At 46.0% G+C, this 24,083-nt stretch overlaps 1 protein-coding gene across 3 annotated transcripts in view; it reads right to left on the bottom strand.

Moving 5' to 3' along the window:
• Positions 1-24,083, bottom strand: part of PDE3A (phosphodiesterase 3A) — a 278,612-nt gene that overhangs the window by 13,852 nt on the left and 240,677 nt on the right. For all 3 annotated transcript variants that reach the window (XM_028746828.2, XM_077935277.1, XM_077935278.1), the window contains exons 6-15: positions 23,864-24,083; positions 21,424-21,509; positions 19,753-19,922; positions 16,110-16,247; positions 11,870-11,981; positions 9,044-9,157; positions 7,089-7,288; positions 5,540-5,743; positions 3,530-3,685; positions 2,349-2,589 (exon numbers count right to left, since the gene is read on the bottom strand). In XM_028746828.2, coding sequence (XP_028602661.2) covers positions 2,349-2,589; positions 3,530-3,685; positions 5,540-5,743; positions 7,089-7,288; positions 9,044-9,157; positions 11,870-11,981; positions 16,110-16,247; positions 19,753-19,922; positions 21,424-21,509; positions 23,864-24,083 — 1,641 coding nt within the window. The remainder of the gene's footprint in view (positions 1-2,348; positions 2,590-3,529; positions 3,686-5,539; positions 5,744-7,088; positions 7,289-9,043; positions 9,158-11,869; positions 11,982-16,109; positions 16,248-19,752; positions 19,923-21,423; positions 21,510-23,863) is intronic.

Raw genomic sequence — 24,083 nt, 5'->3', positions numbered from 1 at the left:
TTTTGTACCCGTGAGCCATACAGTAAGAGGAATTCGTAGACCTTTTGAGTTCCACTGAGAGCTTTTGTTGGTGGCATGCCCGACTGAACTTGGAAGAAGATGGAAGAGATTCTAGGCCAACGTTTCCCATGTACTAAGGAGAAAGTGCCATCTGGCACTATGTTGTCACAAAGAGAGAGGGCTCCATTAAAGAGTCATAAGCCATGAATGTTTGCCCAAGTAACTGTTTGATGGGTAGGCAGGGACCAGAAAATATGTCCTCCTTTGCACAGCTTATCTTTTTCGGGTTACTGAAAATCAGTAAAAGGAGAACCTCTAGGGAGGACTCATGAAATGAGAACAGGAAAATAAAATATAAACTAGAAAAGGGGGGGCAAGGTTCAGTCTCTGCCCAACAAGTGTATGGTGTAGATGCTAGGAAAGTGGTAGAAATGTGATTCAGTTTGCATTTAAAGGTGAACCTACCTAATTCACACTTTCTGAAACAACACACAAACTGAAACACAGCTCTAATCCTTCAAAATTTGCATGTCTCTGGATTTTGCAATGCATTTTTGTAGCAAAATAATGTGTACAGAAAACACACGTTATTGGGCAAAATGTGCATTTCTGCATGCATTAGTGGAAATAGCCAATAAAATGCATTTGTAAAATTGTGCATGTTAGGGAAAACTGTGCAAAAGAAAAGTGTATATTAGGAGAAATTTGCACTAAAATCCTGATGAATTTTCATGAGCACTTTTCTCTCTTTTTAAAATCCCCATAAACTGATGCGGAAAACAAGGAGAACTGAATTCAAGGTCTGAAAAATGGAAACAGGGAGACTATGAAGGCAACAGATTCGTCCTTCCCCATCAGAAGCACTTCATAATGCAAGCTGGGCTGAAGCAGCTATGTACATCTCCCCAAACACAGCTCCTCATATGTAGCATTCGGTGGGGCAGCGCATTGGTGCTCAAAGCTGAGCATCGCTGCTGGTTATTGAGAGGCAGAGGGGGAAGTGCGAGCAGCAGGAAGCTCAACGTGGAGCTGGGACAGAGGCAAGAGCTTGGCTCCGCTGCTCTGCCTTGCTCCCTGTGATCTGCCCCTTCCACTCTTGGTAACAGGCAGGGTTGGGAAGCACAATGAGCAATATTGCCATGCCAACCACTACTGTTTGCATGGAGTCTAGTCCTGTGATTGGTTGTGAGCCCTGGAAGACTGGTGTGTGTGTGTGTGTGTGTGTGTGTGTGTGTTTGTTATTGGTTTGCTTTGTTATATATTTTGTGTTCTCATTTTGTATTTTTATGTTGTGAACAGTGCTGTGATCCTGGGGTGAAGGGTGGTATACAAACTTAGTAAGAATAATAGGACCTGCTCCCTGTTGTTGCTGTTGGTTTTTTGTATCTTCATTTTAGATCTTGTGATTTATGTGGAAATTGTCCAGTTTGGTTGTGTATTTTTTTATATTTTGTTTATTGTTGATGACTACTTTTGTTACGTTGCAGTTGTGTGTGTGTGTGTGTGTGTGTATTCTTGTTGTAAGCTGCCTTCAGCATGGTTAACTGTGGAAAGGTGGCATATAAATGTATGTATGTATGTAGGTATGTACGGGACGCGGGTGGTGCTGTGGGTAAAACCTCAGCGCCTAGGACTTGCCAATTGCATGGTCGGCGGTTCGAATCCCCGCAGCGGGGTGCGCTCCCGTCGTTCGGTCCCAGCGCCTGCCAACCTAGCAGTTCGAAAGCACCCCCGGGTGCAAGTAGATAAATAGGGACCGCTTACTAGCGGGAAGGTAAACGGCGTTCCGTGTGCTGCGCTGGCTCGCCAGATGCAGCTTGTCACGCTGGCCACGTGACCCGGAAGTGTCTCCGGACAGTGCTGGCTCCCGGCCTATAGAGTGAGATGAGCGCACAACCCTAGAGTCTGGCAAGACTGGCCCATACGGGCAGGGGTACCTTTACCGTATGTATGTATGTATGTATGTATGTATGATTGCCCAATGCAGCAAGTGAAGGACTTCCCCAGCAGCTGTGGCCTCCCTCAACTCAGGTGCTTATGTACAAGCTCATCTGGCCTCGAATGCAGGGGAAGAGGGGTCTTCACAGCCACAGTAGGACTGCCATCCATGTGGTATGTTACTGCGGAAGAGGGTTTAAAAAAACCACACCAATAAACCTCTCCCTTTGTACCATTGTCCCAATTAAAATGACCAACTGAAGTTGCTTATTTTCCCCTAGGGCAAATACCAGCTTTGGTGGGGAGTGGACTTTTAACTAGGAACACCACATGGCAGGGGAAGAGGGAAGGGTTAAAAGCCAAGGTGTTGAGTCTGCGGGAGCGAGCGCACACAGAAATAACAAACTTACTTGACTCGGGGTTTTCATAGGTGTCCATGTCTGCAGCATCTTCCTCCTCCTGTTCATCAGTATCGCCCGACTCATCGTTATCTTCGACCCACTTCCCTGGCATCAGCCCTGCTGAGTCATAGGAATTGCACAGCGGTCCCACAATGTGAGAGATGAAGGATTCCTGGAGGTTTGCAAGCTGAGGGGCGGCGCGATCCATGAAAGGGCTGATGGGGAGGCCTAGGCTGGCTTCCTCGTCACCCTTAGAAAAAGGAGGAAGTCTGTTATAATGCTATCTTGATCCCTTAGAACAGAAATGCACATTGGGTCTCCCACTGCCATCCTGACCCGGGACTCTCACCAGGTGAGTCCAACAAAGTGAAGACAGAGACCTTCTTAAAAACAACAACAACCACCACCACAACAACCCCCGACAGGGAGCTCTCACTTAGAACTTGATCATGTGCCTATCTGACGCCAACAAACCGCAGAGAAAAGCAGTGTAATCCAGAGTAATCCAGAGATAAAGCAAACCCTAACTCTAACCCAGTGGTTCTCAAACTTTTTTCTCTGGGCCACACTTATGGAATAAAAAAATGCAACACCATTTTTAAAAATAGATAAATACATTGGAAAACAAAAAGAAACAACTCCTAGCAGTGCTTGATTTATAACACAAAACACAACTAATTTATAATACGATCACAGGGTGTCATAAGAACACAAACCATTCCCAAAATATAATTATAAGCGAGCCTCTTCCATATGTACCTTAAGTATGTATGCAAACTCAATGAGAGGCGTGAGCTTGCTTTTGCCAGGTAATCTCATTTTAGGTCTAATTTGGGACAAACCAACTCTCATCTCCTCATCAACACAAAGAAGGCTTTCTCTTTTCTGATCTTTCATATTTGTCAGAGTTGAATATTCCTGTTCACAACAATAATTTGTGGAGAACTATAGAGGAATAGCCAATGCTCTTGAAGAGAGGCATGCATGCATATAGTTTCTGGCTGTGCACCCAAAATACACTGAAATGTGCAAATGTTTGATTGTCCCTGAATCTTCCCGCCATGCTTGCCACCCTCTCCTGCCACACCAGGGTGATGCGCCACAACCTTTGAGAGCCACTGCCCTAACCCCATACCCTAGAGGTTTGTGTGTCCCCTTGCTCCTTCCAGCAACAACTTATGGCTAGTTACCTGTTCGTAAAATTCGTTGACAATGCCCTCCGTCCACTGCAGATGCAATTCTTTGCATTTCGCGGGCCCGTTGATGTCTGCCAGCTTGATGCACATCTGGCAAACCAGCAAGCGGTCGTTCTCATTCGTCCAATCAATGCCAACATCATCATTGACCTGACAGACAGACGGGACTAAGGTGAGCGGTGCGATACCGTTGCAGCCACACATAACGCAAAACAATTGGAGAACGAGGATGCGATATCAGCTGCATAGAACAGCACTGTCGGGGTGGTGGCTGACGTATCACTTATATTTGCTTTACATAACTTTTATTCCCATTACACATATACTTAGAGAGCTTAACTTAAGCAAATCCAGCAGCATCTGTCCTCACCAGCATATTTGACTGAGGCTCTGGCTCCAATCCACCCAAGGGCTGGCAAACATTTTGAGTCAGTGGGCATGTCTGGAATTTTGAGAACGTGCCAGTCATGGGTGCCTGCCACAGAAGGGCTGCCATGGGGGAGTGGCAGAACACCAAAGAGCAGAAAGAGAGTCAGGACTGCAAAACAGCGCAAGTGTGCCCCTTACCTACCCCAGGAAATGGGAAAATGGCACTCACATCAGGAACTGCTGCTCTTTGGACTCTCCTCTGTTCAGAATGGAGGGGAGGGTGAATGCCCAATACTGGCATCCAGGGACATACGGGTATGTTTGAGGAGCTGGGCTCAATTTAGGAGAGGCCAGGACTGTGAAATCAGGAAAAGAACAGGAAAAGGAAACTCTTTCTCCTATACAGTTGTACCTTGGATCTCAAACGCCTTGGCTCCCAAAGAAATCAGCTCCCGAATGATCGAACCCCAGAAGTGAGTGTTCCGGTTTTCGAACGATTTTCGGAAGCCAAATGTTTGGCGTGGCTTCCGAAGCTTCCCAGTGGCTGTAGGAGCTTCCTGCAGCCAATCAGAAGCCATGCTTTGGTTTCTGAACGTTTTGGAAGTCGAACGGACTTCTGGAACAGATTCCGTTCGACTTCCAAGGTACGACAGTATTGTGAACCGGGGGGGGGGGGGACGTGTTTGCTGAGACAAAAGGAGATGTGATGTGTTGTCAACTCCTGCCCATGCAGATTCGAAATCTGCCATTTTGAAGGCAGGACATGCATCCTTGGTCCCAACTAGTTGGAAATTGGGGACATTCCCTATGTGCTAGAAATGCACAGCCTTCTTTGTTGTTGCTGATTTCCAATCTGAGTTGCTGTAGCGGATCCAACATCTAATGCCAAGTAAGGTAAAGGTAAAGGGACCCCTGACCGTTAGGTCTAGTCGTGGCTGACTCTGGGGTTGCGGTGCTCATCTCGCTTTATTGGCTGAGGGAGCCGGCGTACAGCTTCCGGGTCATGTGGCCAGCATAACTAAGCCACTTCTGGCGAACCAGAGCAGCGCACGGAAATGCCGTTTACCTTCCCGCCGGAACGGTACCTATTTATCTACTTGCACTTTGATGTGCTTTCGAACTGCTAGGTTGGCAGGAGCTGGGACTGAGCAACGGGAGCTCACCCCGTTACGGGGATTCGAACCGCCGACCTTATGATTGGCAAGTTTGGTATTAATGCCAGTTGGCTGGGAAAATATCATCTGTTGGCACCTGAAGCTCACTCTCTACCCATCAAAGTGCTGGGACTTGAATGACAGTGCACTGTATTCATGTAACGTTTTGCCTGCTGTATCTGTAAGAGTCAGGGTTGGTCAAAACACTTCTTTGTCTTACGGCCAAAACAACTGGGTGCCCCCAATTTCATTTCAGGCTGCAGTGAGTGGAAATGGGAATTTACATGAGATTTGAGCAGCATAACTTCTAACTGAATAATGGAAATCACCTTTTGTTGATTCAAGTCCCAGAACCACATGATATTGTTCCTGGGGCACCATCCTTCCAAAACATTAGGACGATAAAACCATTACCTTTTCCCCAGCCAACTTGGATATACAAAGGTTTGAGCACAAAGGATATACATGGAATCAAGTTTACCTTGGCATTGAACTTTGCTACAAAGTCAAAGTGCTTCTTCAGATCAGTGGCCAAGATTGCCTCAATGACAAGGAACCGAAAGTGCTTGAACTCCACATGATCGAGGTTGACTAAGAAGTTATATTCTGGCCGGGACATGAAGAGGTTCCATGCAGCCGCTGCATGATGGTTTTCCAAAACAGAACGGTCATTATATAGAACAGCCTAAACAGAGAGAAGGATAGACAGTTTGGCACAATTTATTTTATTTCTACTAGCCCCTGAGAGGCATAAAGGGCCACATATAGAACTGAGGGCCTATCCAAGTTCTAGAGACTCTGCTTAGATACCCTCCAGCTACTGGTATTAAACTAGGCCTTGTGAAGGGACGGACAACCTCTTTCAACCTGAAGGATGGGTTTGTCCACTGCCAACCACCTCAGGGTCAAAGGGGTGGGGTCAGAGGCAAAGAAGAGAAAGTGGGTGGGGGAAAAATGCAAACAATGTTAACAATGTCTCTCTACACACTGTTTGATTTAGTCATGAGCAAAAGGGAACAAACACACATTCACACACAGGCAATGGGCGTCCCCTTTGAAAATGCCCCTGACTTGATAGTCATTCCATATCAAGTGATAATTGAGGTATTTCAAAACTAAACATGCCAATCTCTTCAGAACTTCATGGGCTTTAATGCAGGGGTTGGCAAACTACAGTCCGCGGGGCAGATACAGCCCGAGGGGGTCGTTAAACTGGTCCCCGCCCCTTGCCGCCCGCTCGGTCAGTCCCCGTGCAGAGCTAAACCAGCGCGGCGCACCTGTTTAGCTCTGCACGGGGATTGACTTCTGGGATGCAGCCACGGCCAATTGGAAGCCGCAGATGCTTCCCCCTCCCCCGCCATGGCTCCAAAAGCCAGCGGGCAAAGAGCAGCGGGAGTGTGCGCATGCACATGGGTGCACGTGTGAGCACGGGTGATCTGGCGCACAGGTGGAAACGTTTGCCGACCCCTGCTTTAATGCAATATGGCCCATGATGGACTTACTTTAAATTTTAAAGTTAAGTTACAAAATTTTAAAAAGTGATTTAAAAAAACCATTATGATTTTAAAAAATCCAAAAAAATATATTGTTTCATATTACTAAGAGCTCCCTGCAAAATTTCATCTTGGGATCTCAATGAGATCACATTAAAAAAAATTGTGCATACATGTCTGCATTACTGGGTTCTATTTAGGACAAATGGGTGTTGCAAAATATAAGAGAATAAACAAGAAACCAAGCAATAATATGTTACTTGAGGCATTATTATTTTTTAAAGTAATTCAATTAAAAAGTATCTGAGAAGCTAATCAGGTTTTTCTTTTAAAAAATGTATCCTAAAGCGGAGTGTGTTGCAGGATAGAACTGGTTTCGGCTTGTTTGAACCAGCACTGACTGGCCTTGACGTGTGTGGACAAGCTGTGGCTTGTTGAACAAGGCCTCAGAGCTGACTTGAGATTCACTCTTACGAGAATTCTGTCAAAGCGTCAATTCTATGGACCCAAGTCAGGGTCGATCTCAGCCATCCTTACCTGAGGAGCGCTGGTGGCAACCAAGAAGGCGTTGGTTCTCCCCGGGTGGTCGTAATCGTGCATGGCAGCAGCTACATAAAGGGCCATCAGTTCGAGGGCAGGGATGTTGCCCGCCAAGCATCCATGGCCATCGTCTGTTGGTGCGTATGTTTTCGACAAGACGTAGCCCAGGTGGCCGTGAGTGATCCCGCTATCTGAATCTGAGCAGAAAACCAGGACATTTGCTGAGTTTGTTGTGAGGAACGGGGACAACCAGGGTTCAGTTCTGTGCCCAGTTGCCATGCTTAACCTGGATCGGTTTCGTATCCGTTGCTCATTTGTTTTTAAAAAAATATTTCTATACCGCTGTATCTATCTATATCTATCTATCTATCTATCTATCTATCTATCTATCTATCTATCTATCTATAATCACAGCGGCAAATCTACTACAGTACTTCCCATGATGTTCAGTACCCACACCAAAAAGCAGCACCAGCAACTGAGAACTCTCAAGCATCTCTTGGGTCCACCCCCAGGGGAATAAATTGAGACCAGCCCATCACTCCTCCTCAGTTTTTGAGGGCATAAGGAGTTGGTTGAGGGCATGAGAGGTTGGGCGGTTGAGAGCCTTGGTTGGCTCAGTTGGTGGTTATGCACTGGGTAAGCGCTGTGGGTTAAACCACAGAGCCTAGGGCTTGCCGATCATAAGGTCGGCGGTTTGAATCCCCGTGACGGGGTGAGCTCCCGTTGCTCGGTCCCTGCTCCTGCCCACCTAGCAGTTTGAAAGCACATCAAAGTGCAAGTAGATAAATAGGTACTGCTCTGGCGGGAAGGTAAACGGCGTTTCCGTGCGCTGCTCTGGTTCTCCAGAAGCGACTTAGTCATGCTGGCCACATGACCCGGAAGCTGTACGCCGGCTCTCTCAGCCAATAAAGCGAGATGAGCACTGCAACACCAGAGTCAGTCACGACTAGACCTAACGGTCAGTGGTCCCTTTACCTTTACCTTAGTCTTGTTTGGAAAGGAGGTTGTAGCCTCTGCTTGATCCTCCCTGGTTAAAGGGCTCCATGAGGAGTTGCTTCTATCCAATGCCCAGACGGAGGCTAGGACCACAGAACTCCAGTGGAAACCGCTTGGGGGGGGTACCCCTATTTTACATAGGTCATAGCCCAGCTATGGTGTGGTTTACCCTTAGATACACCTCCAGCAGATGGGCTGGGGGAAATTAAATGGCTTCACCCAATGCCTATGCCAAACCCTTCCCATCTGTAACCAATAAAGTTGTGGCCTATTTGAACCCAAAACTCGATTTGCTACTGTCTTGTCTGGTTATTCTGTTACACAGAGAGCAACAAGGGAGGAAGAACTAGTAGCCTCTGATAAACTTATCCTCCATGAGTTCAGGTATATTTTAAAAGATAATTTTATAAGTTGTGTGTCCTTGTTTCTCAATTTGATCCTACATGGTTTTGTATGTATTCTGGTATTTTATGCATTGTTATTTTTATCGATTATAGTTTAGTAATTCTTTATTGTAATTGTTAAGTGAAAACTGTTTAATTATTATTTGCTGATATTTAATTTTACTGTTTACTATCATATTCTAATGGATTATTGAAAATTGCTTTACTTGATGTAAGTTGTTTATTTGAAAGTTATGTTTTTATCATGACGTTTTTGTCAGATTGTCATTAGGCGTGCAATCTTTGCTGTCTATTTTGTTGTTTCTTCCGCTTGCAAATCGCCTTGTGTATAGCAATACAGAAAGGCAATATACAAATTGAAAAGTGAAATGAAAAATGAAATTTGTTTAGTTCTCTATTAATGCCATCCAAGTTAGTGGCCAACACAAGCCTCTTCTACGTGCTTCTTCTACACGCAACTGGTAAACATGTACAATTTCCTGCGGAAAGAGACACTGGGCCAAGAAACCAGCTTAAGGGCTCCCCAAAATCGCATGCTAATAGAATTACCTGAATCACTTGCTGACCCATGGTCATTAATCACAGTTGAGAGTCCTGGTATAGGCTGCGTTGAAAGGTACCAAACAGCGTGGAGAACATCAGTGGCATGGATCCTGTTGTGATCTGTTAAGACAGAGGCAGATTACTTCTGCTGGGGGGGGGGTCAACAGCACCATCTGTTGGACAGACAGAATCAATTCCCTGCTCAACTGCTGAGCTAAGGAAAAAGCTGAAGGGGGATAGGAATATTCATTTGCTATGGTAAAATTGCAGGTGTTTCCAACCTTCTCAAAGTGAGTTTTTATATGAATGTGTGTGTGTGTGTGTGTGTGTGTGTGTGTGTGTGTATATATATATATATATATATATATATATGCAGGTTTTGGTGTCCTCGGGTGTCTTCCCGTGTAAAAGTTGGGGTGTCTAGGCGACGTTTCGACGAGGTCTCACTCGTCATCTTCAGGCTGGTGCTTTCGGCTTCTTGTTACTGGAACAGAGCAGGATCTCAGTGTTTGAGTTCCTATAAATACTGTTGAGGAGGTGTGGTGTATAGCCTCCAATGTTCTGGGCAGAGAGGAAGTTCCCAGGCTAGTGTGCCTCTTCTTCTTTTGTTCCTTAATTACTTGAGGGATATCTTGAGTGATTTCTTGAGTGATATCCTGAGTACCACTTAGGTGGGTCATTAGGTGTGGATTAGTTGCTAAAGCCTTTGTGTCTTGACCTCTTGAACTTTGTGATCTGTGTAGGGATTGCACAGGCCACAAAACCACAGCTCTGGCTGGCACAGGCCACAAAACCACAGCTCGCCCCTATACACGAAGCCAAGCCAGAGCACAAGTAAATGCAGTACAGCCATCTTCTCAGAAAAACTCTTCACAAAGTTCAAGAGGTCAAGACACAAAGGCTTTAGCAACTAATCCACACCTAATGACCCACCTAAGTGGTACTCAGGATATCACTCAAGAAATCACTCAAGATATCCCTCAAGTAATTAAGGAACAAAAGAAGAAGAGGCACACTAGCCTGGGAACTTCCTCTCTGCCCAGAACATTGGAGGCTATACACCACACCTCAACAGTATTTATAGGAACTCAAACACTGAGATCCTGCTCTGTTCCAGTAACAAGAAGCCGAAAGCACCAGCCTGAAGATGACGAGTGAGACCTCGTCGAAACGTCGCCTAGACACCCCAACTTTTACACGGGAAGACACCCGAGGACACCAAAACCTGCATTCCTGTACCCGTGAAAATCTACGAAAGCATATATATATATATATATATATATATATATATATATATATATATATATCATACAGTATTATTTGCATTAATCCATAACAAATTCAATATCTTTATAGGGGTTCTTCCGACCCCCGGACTTCCCTCCACTCCTCTCCCTGGTTTCCAATAATTGTCTCTTCTCTTTTCTGTGACTAAATACTTTGATCCAATCTATTAAACCTCCTTTTTCAATACCCTTTATCAAATTATATTACGTGCCAATCCAAACCTGCCTGCTAACCTTTTTCAATGTTAACAATGCTCCTTCATATATTCTATAAAGTTAATCCATTCATTTCTAAATTAATGTCCTCCTGGTGTCTAATCTTCCCTGTCTCAAAGTGAGTTATACACCACTGCTCATTTCAGTAATACATGAAAAGATGGGAGAATCGAGTGGGCAGTGGTTAAGGGCAGGCAGAATGACATCTGCTATCATTTCTGATCTGTTTTGGTTTGTACTCTACTTCAGTATTGTCCACAAATGGGCTACCACACCATTAACCCTGATCCCCAATCGTAAAGTGAAGTATCATTCATTATTCCGTATAATTTAGAAAGCCCTGTGCATGAGAATGGGTGGGAGACCCCAGGTCTGGGGAACAGATGCATTATTTTAAACATGTCCCTTCCAATGAAAATGCACTGAAATTCATTACATATTTAATTTGGTTAGTTCTGGCCATAGTGGGTGGCGAGATGAATAATGCAGCAACAACAAGACAGAATGGAAATCGCTGCCACCTTCCATCTCTGCAAGTCCAGTGAACTCAATGGGACTTGCTTCTGAGTAGACATGTACACCGCACTGTGAAAGTTTTACTGTGTGCATTATGGATCTGGGGCTCTACGCAACACTGTTCAAAGCAGATTCACTGAAGTTAATGGGCACGACTAACAGGAATATCAGTGGGTCTACTCTAAGCAGGACTTAGCTGAGTTTTATAGGTTTCTGTGGCATTTTTATCGGACGTGCTCTGGATTCAAATTATTTAATTTTGGGGGGTTGTGCTGTGCCTTAGGCACTCTCAGCCTTGAAAGAAGGTTCATTACGGAAAAACAGGAATCAGCAAGTATCGCACTCTTGCTGTCATACTTGTTAGAATTCCTGCTCCATGATTGCAGCCATGGGATTGTTGTCTATCACATGACGGTATGTGTTTTGACTCCACAGAGTGAGAAGTGACGGAGTCAGGAAGTTTGTGTTACTGTGTTCCGTGAAGTGGGACTATTGTCCTTTGGTCTTTTTCTCTTTGCTGTCTGATGCTAGAGAGAGAAGGAGCCATGTTGCAGTGCTCCGTGTGTGTTTATACGTAAATAAAGTAGATTAGCCAAAATGCTGAGTTGCTGAGGTCTGTCATGCAAGGTGCGCAAACTCTGCGGATCCCTAAGTATGCCGGGTGTCGGTTGGCATCGGTCGCTGTGATGTTCGGGCAGAAGAAAGCTTATGAAGTTCCCGAACGATTGACCAGGAGGGAGGGAACATGCCAGTCGGGCATGTGTCTCTGCCAGAGTCCTACTCGAGTGTAGGCTGAGCTCCTGACAATACTTACAAGGTATCTCTCGGTATCCACACTCCAAAGCATGGAAGTAGTTCATAAACTCTCTCATGGGAATTTTAAAGGTTTCAAATAGCCCCATATCCTCAAAGAGCCTGTAGGACACCTGGAAAAACAGAGCAGAAGTAACTGTAAAACACAGAGCTTGGCACACTGCTATACAACACAGAATATGGCCTCCAACAACAACTCCAAAGGCCTCTGTGGAATACTTTCCATCATAGCCTGCAAGCCACTTCCTCTGTTTTGAACTCTAGCCATTTCAAGAGCTTCATTTTTAACCTCATCTCTACAATCTAACTCACAATCCTGTGAGGCAGGCGTGAGGAAGTTTTGACCCTCCAGATGCTGTTGGATTCCACCAGCCCCAGCTGGTAGGGCCAATGGCCCACTCAGTCCGTCATCCTATTCTCACAATGGCCAAGCAGGACTCAAGAACAGGAGCCCCCCCCCGCCTCCTGTGGCTTCCAGCAACTGGCATTCAGAAGCATTACTGCCTTTGTCCATGGAAGAAGAACATAGCTGTCATAGCTAGTACACATTGATAAGCCTTCTCCTCCATAAATTTGTCCATTCCTCTTTGAAAGCCATCCAAGTCGGTGGCCATCACTGCCTCCCTGTACCCATATGATCCCAACAAGTTGAAGCAGCCATGACTTCGCCCAAAGAATTCTAGGTGTTGCACTATAGGGTGCTGAGAGTTCTTAGGAGACCGCTGTTCCCCACACAGAGCTACAATGGCACAGTTCCCTGTGAACTGTGATACATAAGTAGCAGACAAATGCAACATTCCTTGTTTTCCTAGAGTGGACATGCAAGGGGATGTTTGGACCAGCCAGTCAAAAACTTCCTGTTTCCTCCTGGCTGGGACATACTCCCTTTGCATGTGACTAGAGGTGGACGTGACCTTACCTGTGCAGGTAACAAAAGCACAAAGCACGCAGCCACTCCCTCCCTCTTTTGGACTTCGTCGTTGGACCAGTAGCTTTTTAGCTAGAGATGCCCTGTTGGCTTTCAGCCAGCAGAGGAACAAAGGGACTATCTCCTTATGGGATAGACTCACATGTATGTATCTGTAACTAAGTCTGCCTTCAGGGATCCATCTGTGAACTGATGGTGCTGTGAGTAAACTACTTTTATATATCTTAAATAAGATTGTGGCGTGTTTCTTCTTTTAAGAGGGAAATAAGGGATCTTACACGGGTGGCGCTGTGGGTTAAACCACAGAGCCTAGGGCTTGCTGATCAGAAGGTCGGCGGCTCAAATCCCCGCGATGGGGTGAGCTCCCGTTGCTCGGTCCCTGCTCCTGCCAACCTAGCAGTTCAAAAGCACATCAAAGTGAAAGTAGATAAATAGGTACCACTCCAATGGGAAGGTAAACGGCGTTTCCATGCGCTGCTCTGGTTCGCCAGAAGCAGCTTAGTCATGCTGGCCACATGACCCAGAATCTGTACGCCGGCTCCCTCGGCCAATAAAGCGAGATGAGCGCCGCAACCCCAGAGTCAGCCACAGCTGGACCTAATGGTCAGGGGTCCCTTTACCTTTACCAGGAAGCTATAGTGAGAAGCTTAAACAAGCTTGCAACCAGCTACCCACTGTGTGCTTAAAGGGGAATGCTAAAACTCTGCTCAATTATAGAACTTGCTAGCACAAGTTAGGAAGGATATTAAAAAACAATATATCTTCTCCTGCCTCCCTGAACATTCCCACATGAACTGACTCTCCAACTTCCTGGACTGATGGTTGAACTACTCTGAGAAAGGAAAGGGATGGTCTCATAACAACTCTTGGGACCCTTAACAAACTTCTCTTTGGGGGAAGCGATGGCGGTTTAAAGCAGGCTTCCTTAAACTCGGCCCTCCAGATGTTTTGATGCTACAGTTCCCATCATCCCTGACTACTGGGCCCTACTAGCTAGGGATCATGGGAGTTGTAGGCCAAAAACATCTGGAGGGCCGAGTTTGAGGAAGCCTGGTTTAAAGTGTTTTAAATGCATGGTGCAGATGGTGCCTTGGAGACACTTGCTTCCTCAGTGGCCATCTGTCGTGGTTGCTTTAGCTGGATTCCTGTGTTTCAGGGGATTGGACTAGGTGTGATTGTGGCCTAGATGCCCCTTTGGCCTGGTCCTGCAGAGCTCCGATTGTGTTCTTATGTTTTGCTGCTATTGAACATAATAACGATCCATTAATAGCAACAAAAATAAGTATTGCAACCCTACTGATAATGTGTTGAAATGAGTAGGGTTTCTGCTCTCACCATCACAGCTGCTCCCAGAAAACTTTAATAGACCCTCTCACCAAATGACAGGAAGGCAACGCTTTCCAACACCTTCCTCAGTTGCTTAATTTTCTTTGTGCACAAAGACACGGACGTTAATAGCTCTTATTTAGCAGGCCTGGTCGTGAAACACCTCCCAAATTCTCATTTGCAGCTATAACCTCCTGGAGCCGCATCCCAACTGGTTTTCCTAGAATCTGATCCCCTGCCCAATATATTGTTTTTCAATCCCTTGACCGATGTAGCAAGGGGAAGGAAGCTTTAATTTTAAACCAGATCTGGTCTTTCTCTCCCTTAATTGCAGCCTTCAATTCCAGCTCCTCCTTTCCAAGCAAAACCTGATTTATCCCGACAGGGGTTGCCGTTAAGCAAACGGAAGTCATAAATTAAGGCATTACCCATCTACACAGCTTGCTACTGAACTGCAGTGCAGATTAGAAAGGGTTTGCTCTTCCATTCTGAGTCCAGAGTCTCCCCCCAACCCCTTTGCATGGATTCTTGTTTGTTGCATTTTGTAATTTGCTGGTGCTGTGTTTGAGTGCTTTCTATTGCACCACAGATGGATGCTTTTAGCTAACTTCTAAAAAGAGAGAGAGAGAGAAATCTAGACCATTTTAGCATCCCTCTTAATGTACGTAGATGGCTTCTCAAATATTCCTCAAGGAGATCCATTGGTTCTGCTTTCCAAAGGCATATGCTTCCCCCAGGGGGTGGGGGAATATGTCAACTCTTCTTTATTCCATTTCATAAATTTCAGGCTATGTGGCACACATAGGTAATTCATTTCGCTAATTTCTTTCTCCCTCTCACTAGGTTTAAATCAGGAAGGCAATGCAAATTGCAGAAAGCTAAGAATGAATCACTCCAAACCCCAGAGGTCCTTTGCTATGCACCATCACAAGGCGTTTAATTTTTTCTTGCATCAGGAAGCACAAATATTAATTCTCTAGGCTTTAAATAAACGGATGCATCCATTTAAAAAGCCTGGTCTGATCTCACACATTTGGGCCAAGTGCAGATATTATGCTTCCCAATCTCCAAACCATGGTTAGCACCTCACCCTTCCTCTGGCATGTACGTTCCATCTCCTTTCCTTCTTTTGTTACTAACCAAGGTTAACTTAGCATCTGCCCTGACACAGCTCCAAACCACAGTCTGTAAACATGGTTAGTGAACTGGTTTTTGAGTAAACCATGGTTAGCGCCAAGCAGAGAAGGTGCTGAACAAAGCTGGAAGTATGTGTTCCTCCAGATATCCCTGAATGCCAACTTCCATGAGACCCAGCGGGCATCAGGAATATTCTGGGATGACAGGAGTTGCAGTCCAGCAACATTTGAAGGGACATGGGTTTCCTTCCATGGGGCAGGGTCTGCAAATTGGTCAGAAAATAGATGCAGTGCAAGAAATAATATCATGTGGTTTGCAATAAAGGAGAGGGGAATTACCCCCACTACTCTTCCTAAATAGCAACCATAGTTATAAAGAAGAAGAAGAGTTTGGATTTGATATCCCGCTTTATCACTACCCAAAGGAGTCTCAAAGCGGCTAACATTCTCCTTTCCCTTCCTCCCCCACAACAAACACTCTGTGAGGTGAGTGGGGCTGGGAGACTTCAAAGAAGTGTGACTAGCCCAAGGTCACCCAGCAGCTGCATGTGGAGGAGTGGGGAAGCGAACCCGGTTCACCAGATTAAGAATCTAGCGCTCTTAACCACTACACCACACTGGCTTAAAGACATTTGTCCTCCCCTTTCAGGATTTCAATTTGGTACGGTGGGACCTAGTTCTCTTTGAGCAACAAGAATTCCCTAAACTCAAGCAGGTGATTTTGTTTTATGTGTGGGAGCTCTGTGCATGTAAAGAGCTGTGGATCACAGTTCTTGTACTTCCCCCTAACCAGGAACACACTTTACCCAAGGTGAGGCCCCAGCCCAAGTCTGCAATGCACACTTCCTTACCTGACTGAGGATCCGACCACATTTCTTGCCTATCTTCTCTACCAAATCGAAGATTGGGAAATTCCAATTGTTTAGCTGCTCCATAAGAGGGTCCAAATTGTCCATTATTAGAGGCTCTGGGGCAAGAATAGGCTTGTCCTGTATCAAGAAACAACACATGCTTTGAGGGTTACCAAAACACTGCAAAAAACATGGGTTACTAAGCCCCTCTCTAAATGTACACACTGTGCCATTATTACTGACGCACATCAATCCCAGGTTGGCTGGGATCAAGTGGGGGGGGGGACTTTTTGAGCTGGCGGACCAGAACTTTATCCACCCATCACCACAGGGGGCAAACTTTGACAGGTGGGCAGTTTCCTTATGATGGAGTCAGCTGACTTGATAGCTAGACAGCGTTGCCCACTTGTCAAAGTTGACCCACAGAGGTTGGGGTCAATGTTTGCTTCACCAGCATATTCCTTGGAGGGGAAGAGTTTCTCCATGACTGCGTGAGATTTTCAGGTGAGGAAGTGAGGAAGCCTGTAGCCTTCCACAAGCTGCTTGGCTGCAACTCCCATCAGCTGTCAGAAACGAGCCGGCAGTAAATCACACAAGTTGACTGCTTATTAGAAAAACAATCTGCACAGCAATGTCAAGCCTAATGACCACAGCAACTCTTGCAGAGACTAAAGTTCCTTCTTTTCCACAGCTGCCAAAGTCCCCTCCTTTTCAAGCAATCTGAGACTATGCTGGTATGTTTGCCTTTGCTTCTCCCACTTCATGCCTCTCCTGGTCTTAGCAGACCAGGGCTGAAGGGGAGCTTGTTGCAGCAGAAGGTGGAGACCCCTGTGACTTTTCACCACCCTTACCCATCCCTGCCTCTTTGCTCCTCTCCTGCTTCTAAACTTCTCTCTGCCACAGACTCTCCCTTCTCACTAAAGCCTCTTACTTCTTCTGTTTCCGACACCCCCTCCTCCCAGTCTTCTCCCTCTGACCACTCACTGTCATCCCACCACCAATCCCCTGGCTCTGAGCCTTGTTCCTTTGGGGGTTCTCCAGCCAGTGCCTCCCTGATAGTGCCTGCTGGGCAACTCCGTACCAAACCAGTCCATGACATCAGTCACAGCCAGCATGGCTAAAGTCAAGGATGATGGGAGATGTAGTCCAGCAATATCTAGATGGGCACAGGTTTCCACTCTTGTGTAGATGCTTGCAACTGTATGCTTTCTGCAAACAGCTCTCCACCCTGGTTTACAGGGCTAACTGAGCTGGAAGTGAACGTTACCAGCTAGCATCTGATGAGGGAAAGTTATTTGCTTTTTAAAAAAGAAATCAAACTGGCTTGAAGGGCTTGGAGGGTGGGCCCTTGGAAGTCAGGAATTCTCTTCAAATCTTCAGCTTGGACTCTTTTGTACCACCCCCTGGGGGGGCTATTAGTTATGAGCCAAATGTGGATATTTAAGAGCTTAATTTAGGCCACATCTGCACCTTGTTGCACAATCATTCGCAGCAGCCCTGCTCCACTTCGCTTTCCATCTCCCAATGTTTTTCTTGGTTTGCGCGATACGTTTGATTTTCACTTAATTTTTTTTTTTTTAATGGATTTTGCTGTTTTGGAGTTCTTCATCTGTGCCATCAAAAATAGAAAGCTGCATGGGAGTTCTCATCTCTTTAGAGGGTAGTTTGACTCTCTCTAGCTAAGCACAACGAGATATGGGATGGCGATAATAAGAGTTTATACACACCCGTAGGGGCGGCTTGCAACAGAACATTGCAGTGTGGGGAGTTTCTGTACAGGATTCCAGACTTCCTAGTCTTTTCCCCCTCTTCCCCATGGTTTTCCATCTCCCTACCACCACCCCTAACAAAATCAGCATTCCATGGCCATTGAACATACTCAGTCTTTAACCGACTGGGTTTTCTTTAGGGGAGGGAGTCTCCCATGCTTACTGTTCCCCCACCCTAAAGGGTTTTTTTGCACATCTGCAAACTTTTGGATTTCCCTGAGTGTGCTGTTACCGCCCTCTTTTGCATAGGGCAACATAAGCAATGGCACTCACAGCCTGAATGTTGGAAATATAGGGGAAGATAGTAAGAAATAATAAGCACTCATGGAATAATGTTGAGCTTCAAGCTGCATTGCTTGCCAGTTTGTTTCGGGGCACAACTCTTAGTGTTTAAAGCCCTCAATGGCTCAGGCCCCAAAGACTGCCTCCTTTCCTACAGACCCTTTTGGGTGCTGAGATTGGGAGAAGGGGCTCCCTTGGCAGTTTCTCCACTCTGTCAAGAGCCGGAGTCAGGAGTAAGCAATGAAGCATTTGGTGTCCGTGAAATTAACTCCTTATTCAAAGGAACCAAAAGAGTGCAGGCCTAGAAATCACAGCAACTCTTCCCAATGAGGCAGTTGTGAGCATGGATTGGCAGAAAAATTGACAAGAAAGTGCCCGGAACAGCCCTGAAAATATATACCAGTTGGTTCAGGCCATTGATTCATCTGGGGCTTGCCGATCAGAAGGTCGGCGGTTTGAATCCCCGCAAAGGTGTGAGCTCCTGTTGCTCTGTCCCAGCTCCTGCCAACCTAGCAGTTCGAAAGCACACCAGTGCAAGTAGATAAATAGGTACCGCTGTGGCGGGAAGGTAAATGGTGTTTCCATGTGCTCTGGTTTCCGTCACAGTGTTCCATTGCAGCAGAAGCGGTTTAGTTATGCTGGCCAGATGACCCGGAAAGCTGTCTGTGGACAAATGCTGGCTCCTTTGTCCTAAAAGCGAGATGAGTGCCGCAACCCCATAGTCGCCTTAGGTGGATTTAACCATCCAGGGGTCCTTTACCTTTAACTCTGACAAGTAGTGGCTCTCAGAGGACACCTGCTGCCTGAGCTTCTCTTGAAGGGAGATTGTGTGGGGCCTTTCTCAGCCTAATGGCCACATTCCCTTATGGGCAACTTTTTTGGGGGGACCAGGTCAGCAGCGGGTGGGGCCAGAGGAGAAAGTAGGCGGAGCAACAGGCTCCCAGCTTTGTACAGTGGTACCTCGGGTTACATACGCTTCAGGTTACATACGCTTCAGGTTACAGACTCTGCTAACCCAGATATAGTGCTTCAGGTTAAGAAGTTTGCTTCAGGATAAGAACAGAAATCGTGCTCCGGTGGTGAGGCGGCAGCAGGAGGCCCCATTAGCTAAAGTGGTGCTTCAGGTGAAAAACAGTTTCAGGGTAAGAATGGACCTCCGGAACAAATTAAGTACTTAACCCGAGGTACAACTGTAATAATAATAATAACAACAACAACAACAACAACAACAACAACAACAATAATAATAATAATAATAGCAAAAGCTACATTCCAGCCACGTAAAACCTAGAAATGCCTGTCCTTCAACCAGATGACCAAGAGGCGTCATCGCAGTTCAAAGGGCCACTGAGGCTTGTGGCCTGGTGGGAGTCTTGATGGCTGCGTCTGTCTCCTGTGCCTGTGGCCCCACACTCCACACCTTAAGTGGAGATGTTATGGATTGAGTGTGAAACCTTTAGTGTGGCTCAGCCACAGAGATGCGATCCAAATGGAAAATTATTATTTATTTACTTTTGCAAACCTTGAGGCAGTGCCTTTCCCCCTGCAACAGGCATGCTAGAAACACACAGGCAGAAAAGTGAATGAGATACCTCAGGCGGCAACAGAGTATGCAGTATGATCGTTTCTGGCGCGTACGTCCTGCAGATGGACCCCACGCGCTCCCGTTCCTTGGAGCACTCCGTCTCGTCGTCATTCTGCAAGATGTCGCTGCTGTCGCTGTTGTTTGTTTCATAGTCGGAGGTGGCTTGTGCTGGGTCCTCTGAAAATGCAAGCCCAGCTGCCTGTTAGTTGCTGTCAGGGATCAAGCTGGTAACGGAAACAGCTCCTCTGAGCTGTCAAAAGCTGCTGCCTACGCTCCTGTGTGGCTCGCTCTTCCAATCTCTAAGTTCGCTCAGGGCAGACAGAGAGACAGACAGGGGCCCCTTTTGTACCATGCATTTAGAGCTGCACTGGGCCACTTTAAACAGCTGTGGCTTCCCCCAGAGAATTCTGGGAAGCGTAGTTTGTTAAGGGTGCAGAGAATTGTTAGGAGATCTCTATTTCCCTCACACAGCTACAATTCCCAGAGTGCGCTAGGAAAAGGGAATGTTTTTTTTAAAAAAGGTACAGTGGTACCTTGGGTTACATCTGCTTCAGGTTACACACTCCGCTAACCCAAAAATAGTGTTTCAGGTTAATAACTTTGCTTCAGGATAAGAACAGAAATCGGGCTCCGGTGGCGCGGCGGCAGCAGGAGGCCCCATTAGCTAAAGTGGTGCTTCAGGTTAAGAACAGTTTCAGGTTAAGAACGGACCTCCGGAACAAATTAAGTACTTAATCTGAGGTACCACTGTACACAAAAAACTCTGGGAATTGTACTTTTGGGATAAGATCCCAGGAGAAGTTACAGCAATTTAAAATTACTATCTACATATATGAATGAGACCCACTCTAATATGTTTTACTAAAATTTGCTGATATATATATACAGTCATACCTCAGGTTACAGGTTTTTTGGGGTTAGGGACCGCTGAAACCCAGAAGTACTGGAAGGGGTTACTTCCGGGTTTTGGTGGCCACAGATGCGCAGAAGCACTAAATTGTGCTTTGTGCATGCGCAGAAGCGCCTAATCGCAACCCGTGCATGCACAGACGCGGGTTGCGAACGCTGTGGGTTGCGAATGTGCATCCTGCATGGATCACTTTCGCAACCTGAGCGTCCACTGTATATATTTGTGTGTGTGTGTGTGTACAAACACAACACACATATGCTGTGTGTGCGGTGAGCCTTTGGCTCGACTGGCGGTTAGGCATTGGTAAAACCTGGTCTGGGGGAGGGGAGGTGTGGCCATCACTTGCCCCTCCATTTTAAGGGTATTCCGTTAAAGGGATCCAGGGATGTGGGTCCTGTCCAAAGCCTGGGTATGGGCTAGGGCCATGCCATGACCCCACTGGGGACCCTGGGGGAGCTCTAGTTGATGTACATCAACAGGGCTCCCCCTATTGGTAGTTTATCCTTATGAGACTACCTGCATGGCGGGCAGGAGTCAGATATAGTTGGTTCAATTCCAGTGCCTATACCACTCACATTCTGTAACCAATACAGTTGTGGCCTAAATTTGCCCATTAACCTAATATATTCTGTCCAGGTGTTATTATTCAACATAAGGGGTCTTGAAACGCAAGTGACAAATGCTTGGATAAAAACAAACAGCAGTGGCAATAAATTGTCAATTTTAGTGATTCTTCTTCCCTCTTAACTTCAGACACAACTTGCCCACCTGTTCTGTTCAGGGTGTGTGTTCCGCCTTCCCGTCTGCTCAGAGATCCTTCGGCGGGGTCTGTTGGGTTATACGGTCTGCCGCAGCTAGAGCACAGGTCAAAGGACAGACATAGAGGGGTGAAAATACGTAGCAGTTGCCTGCTTTGCACAGCTTGCAAAGGACCGCGCCCTGTATGCGGAGAGCTGGGTGCGTGAAATAGGAATGGAATAGGAATCCGTTTTAAGCGTATTCATACAAGGAAACCAGTCTGTTGATGTTCACCTGCATTAAACTCTTGAACTGAGCACCCATTTATGTCTGAGCTGCTTGTGCATTTTTTTCAAGCCCAAATAATTATGTGCAAAAATATGTATAACACATATAAGGTCCCATGCAGAACTATATTTCTATAGCATAACTACAAATATTAATGCATAGTTATTTTAATACCGTTACATAAATTGTTGTAGGTTATCTTTTTCTGCACTGGTTCCTTTAGGAAACCTGGATCATATATGTGCATAATGTTATACAGTGGAACCTCGGTTTTCAAACTTAATCCATTCCAGAAGATTGTTTGGCTTCCGAAAAGTTTGAAAACTTAGGATCAATGGGCTGGTTGCAAAGCCAATGGGAAAAAATGAAAAACGCGGCTCAGAAGCTGTTCGGCTTCCGAAAATTGTTCAAAAACCGAAGCAGTTACTTCCGGGTTTTCAGCGTTTGGGAGCTGAAATGTTCCAAAACGGAGGCATTTGGGAACCGAGGTTTAACTGTATCCAATGCAGCTGAAGATTGGAAGATTCAGGGCAGCTAAAAGAAAGCGCTTCACCACACAGCACAGGGTTAAAACTACGGAACTCACTCCCACATGATTGCCATGACCTTAGATGGTCTTCATGGAATAATGGAATTGTAGAATTGGAAGGGAACCCGAGGGCCATCTAGTCCAAGCCCCTTGCAATGCAGGAATCTCAGCTCAAGCATCCATGACAGATGGTCATCTATCTTTAAAAATGGATTGGACAGATTCGCTGAGGAGAGGACTATCAATGGCTACCAGTCACGATGGCTATGCTCTGCATCTACAGCTGGAGACAATAATGTTTCCAAATCCCAGATGCTGGAACCCACAGGAGGGGAAACAGCTCTTATGCTTGCCAGTTTCCCACAGGCATCGGGTTGGCCACTGTGAGAACAGGATGCTGGACTAGATGGGACCCAGCAAGATATTCTTATGTTCTCAAACATAGAATTCAATTCAAAGTGTTGGTGCTGACCTTTAAAGTCCTAAATGGCCTTGGCCCAGTATACCTGAAAGAGCGTCTCCACCCCCATCGTTCAGCCCGGATACTGAGATCCAGTGCCAAGGGCCTTCTGGCGGTTCCCTCATTGCGAGAAGTGAGGTTGCAGGGAACCAGGCAGAGGGCCTTCTCAGTAGTGGAGCCCGCCCTGTGGATCCCACCAGATGTGAAGGAAATAAGCAGCTATCTTATCTTTAAAAGACATCTGAAGGCAGCCCTGTTTAGGGAAGTTTTTAATATTTAATGCTGTATTGTTTTTAACACTCGATTGGGAGCCACCCAGAGTGGCTGGGGAAACTCAGCCAGATGGGCGGGGTATAAATAAATAATAATAATAATAATAATAATAATAATAATAATAATAATAATAATAATTATTATTATTATTATGCATATAATATGTGAGAATTGTTGATATTTTAAACTAGACAATGCCCTTGCAGACAACATAATATAAACTCATGTATGCTGGCTGTTTGGCATGGCATAAAACATCACCCTTCTGACTTTCTTTCCCACCAGAATAACACAATGGAGAGAGACCGGAGAACACAGCGACAAACGAGCCTGCTGGAACGCCACACAACTTTCGCGGGTAGAAGTTTAAAAAAGTGCAATTTTTAAAAAGCGAAAACTCAAACCTGGACACAATTAGGAGTGTTACATAATAGCATTAAACAAACACAACCTATTGCCACTGAGCTTTTAAGCAAGACCAAAACAGCCTGTTTCTTGGAACCCTTTGTTTTCTTTTTTGGATGTTGCCATGGATCTAGTTCCAAGAAGTCAAAATATAGGACGCAACAGAAAGGCAAGTCCGCCTGGCGACGGCCAAAGGGACTTGATATTGTCTGAGGGACCTGATGCAGCTGGGGTGAGCTGAAACAACACGTAGAGTCTTAGCTCAACTCTTCAAATACTTTAGGGGGGCAATCCAGGAACCCCAGGACCTTGCACACGCAAGCTGAGCCACGGTCCCCTTCGGTACAGTGGAAACGGGCAAAGTTATCACAGCTGCAATTCTCCCACCCCACCAACACACACACATATTGGGTTACGGATAAAACGATTGCGTTGTGCAGAACAGAGCCTTGAGGACGAGGTTGGGGAGAGGGAAATGAAAGACGGTTCCAACAAGTGTCAGAGAAGCATCTTACCTGCTGCAAATGACAGGCGTGGCCACGACAGGCTCTGAAAGGTTAGGGGCGCTCTGGGTACAACCCAAGACCCTATGGGGCTTCAGCGTTTGCTTAGTGGCAGTGACCGTCGACTCGGGGAATTGTTCGCTGGAGGTCTTGCTGATGGGGCTGCTGGCTGGAGTGCCGTGGATGGGCGAATGGCTTGGGGAGGTAAGAGGCGAAATATTTGGCGGGATAC

The sequence above is a fragment of the Podarcis muralis genome, chromosome 10 (genome assembly GCF_964188315.1).
Source record: "Podarcis muralis chromosome 10, rPodMur119.hap1.1, whole genome shotgun sequence".
NCBI classification, from domain to species: domain Eukaryota; kingdom Metazoa; phylum Chordata; class Lepidosauria; order Squamata; family Lacertidae; genus Podarcis; species Podarcis muralis.
The sequence above is the reverse complement of the archived record's forward strand: the minus strand, read 5'-3'. Positions and strand labels throughout refer to the sequence as shown.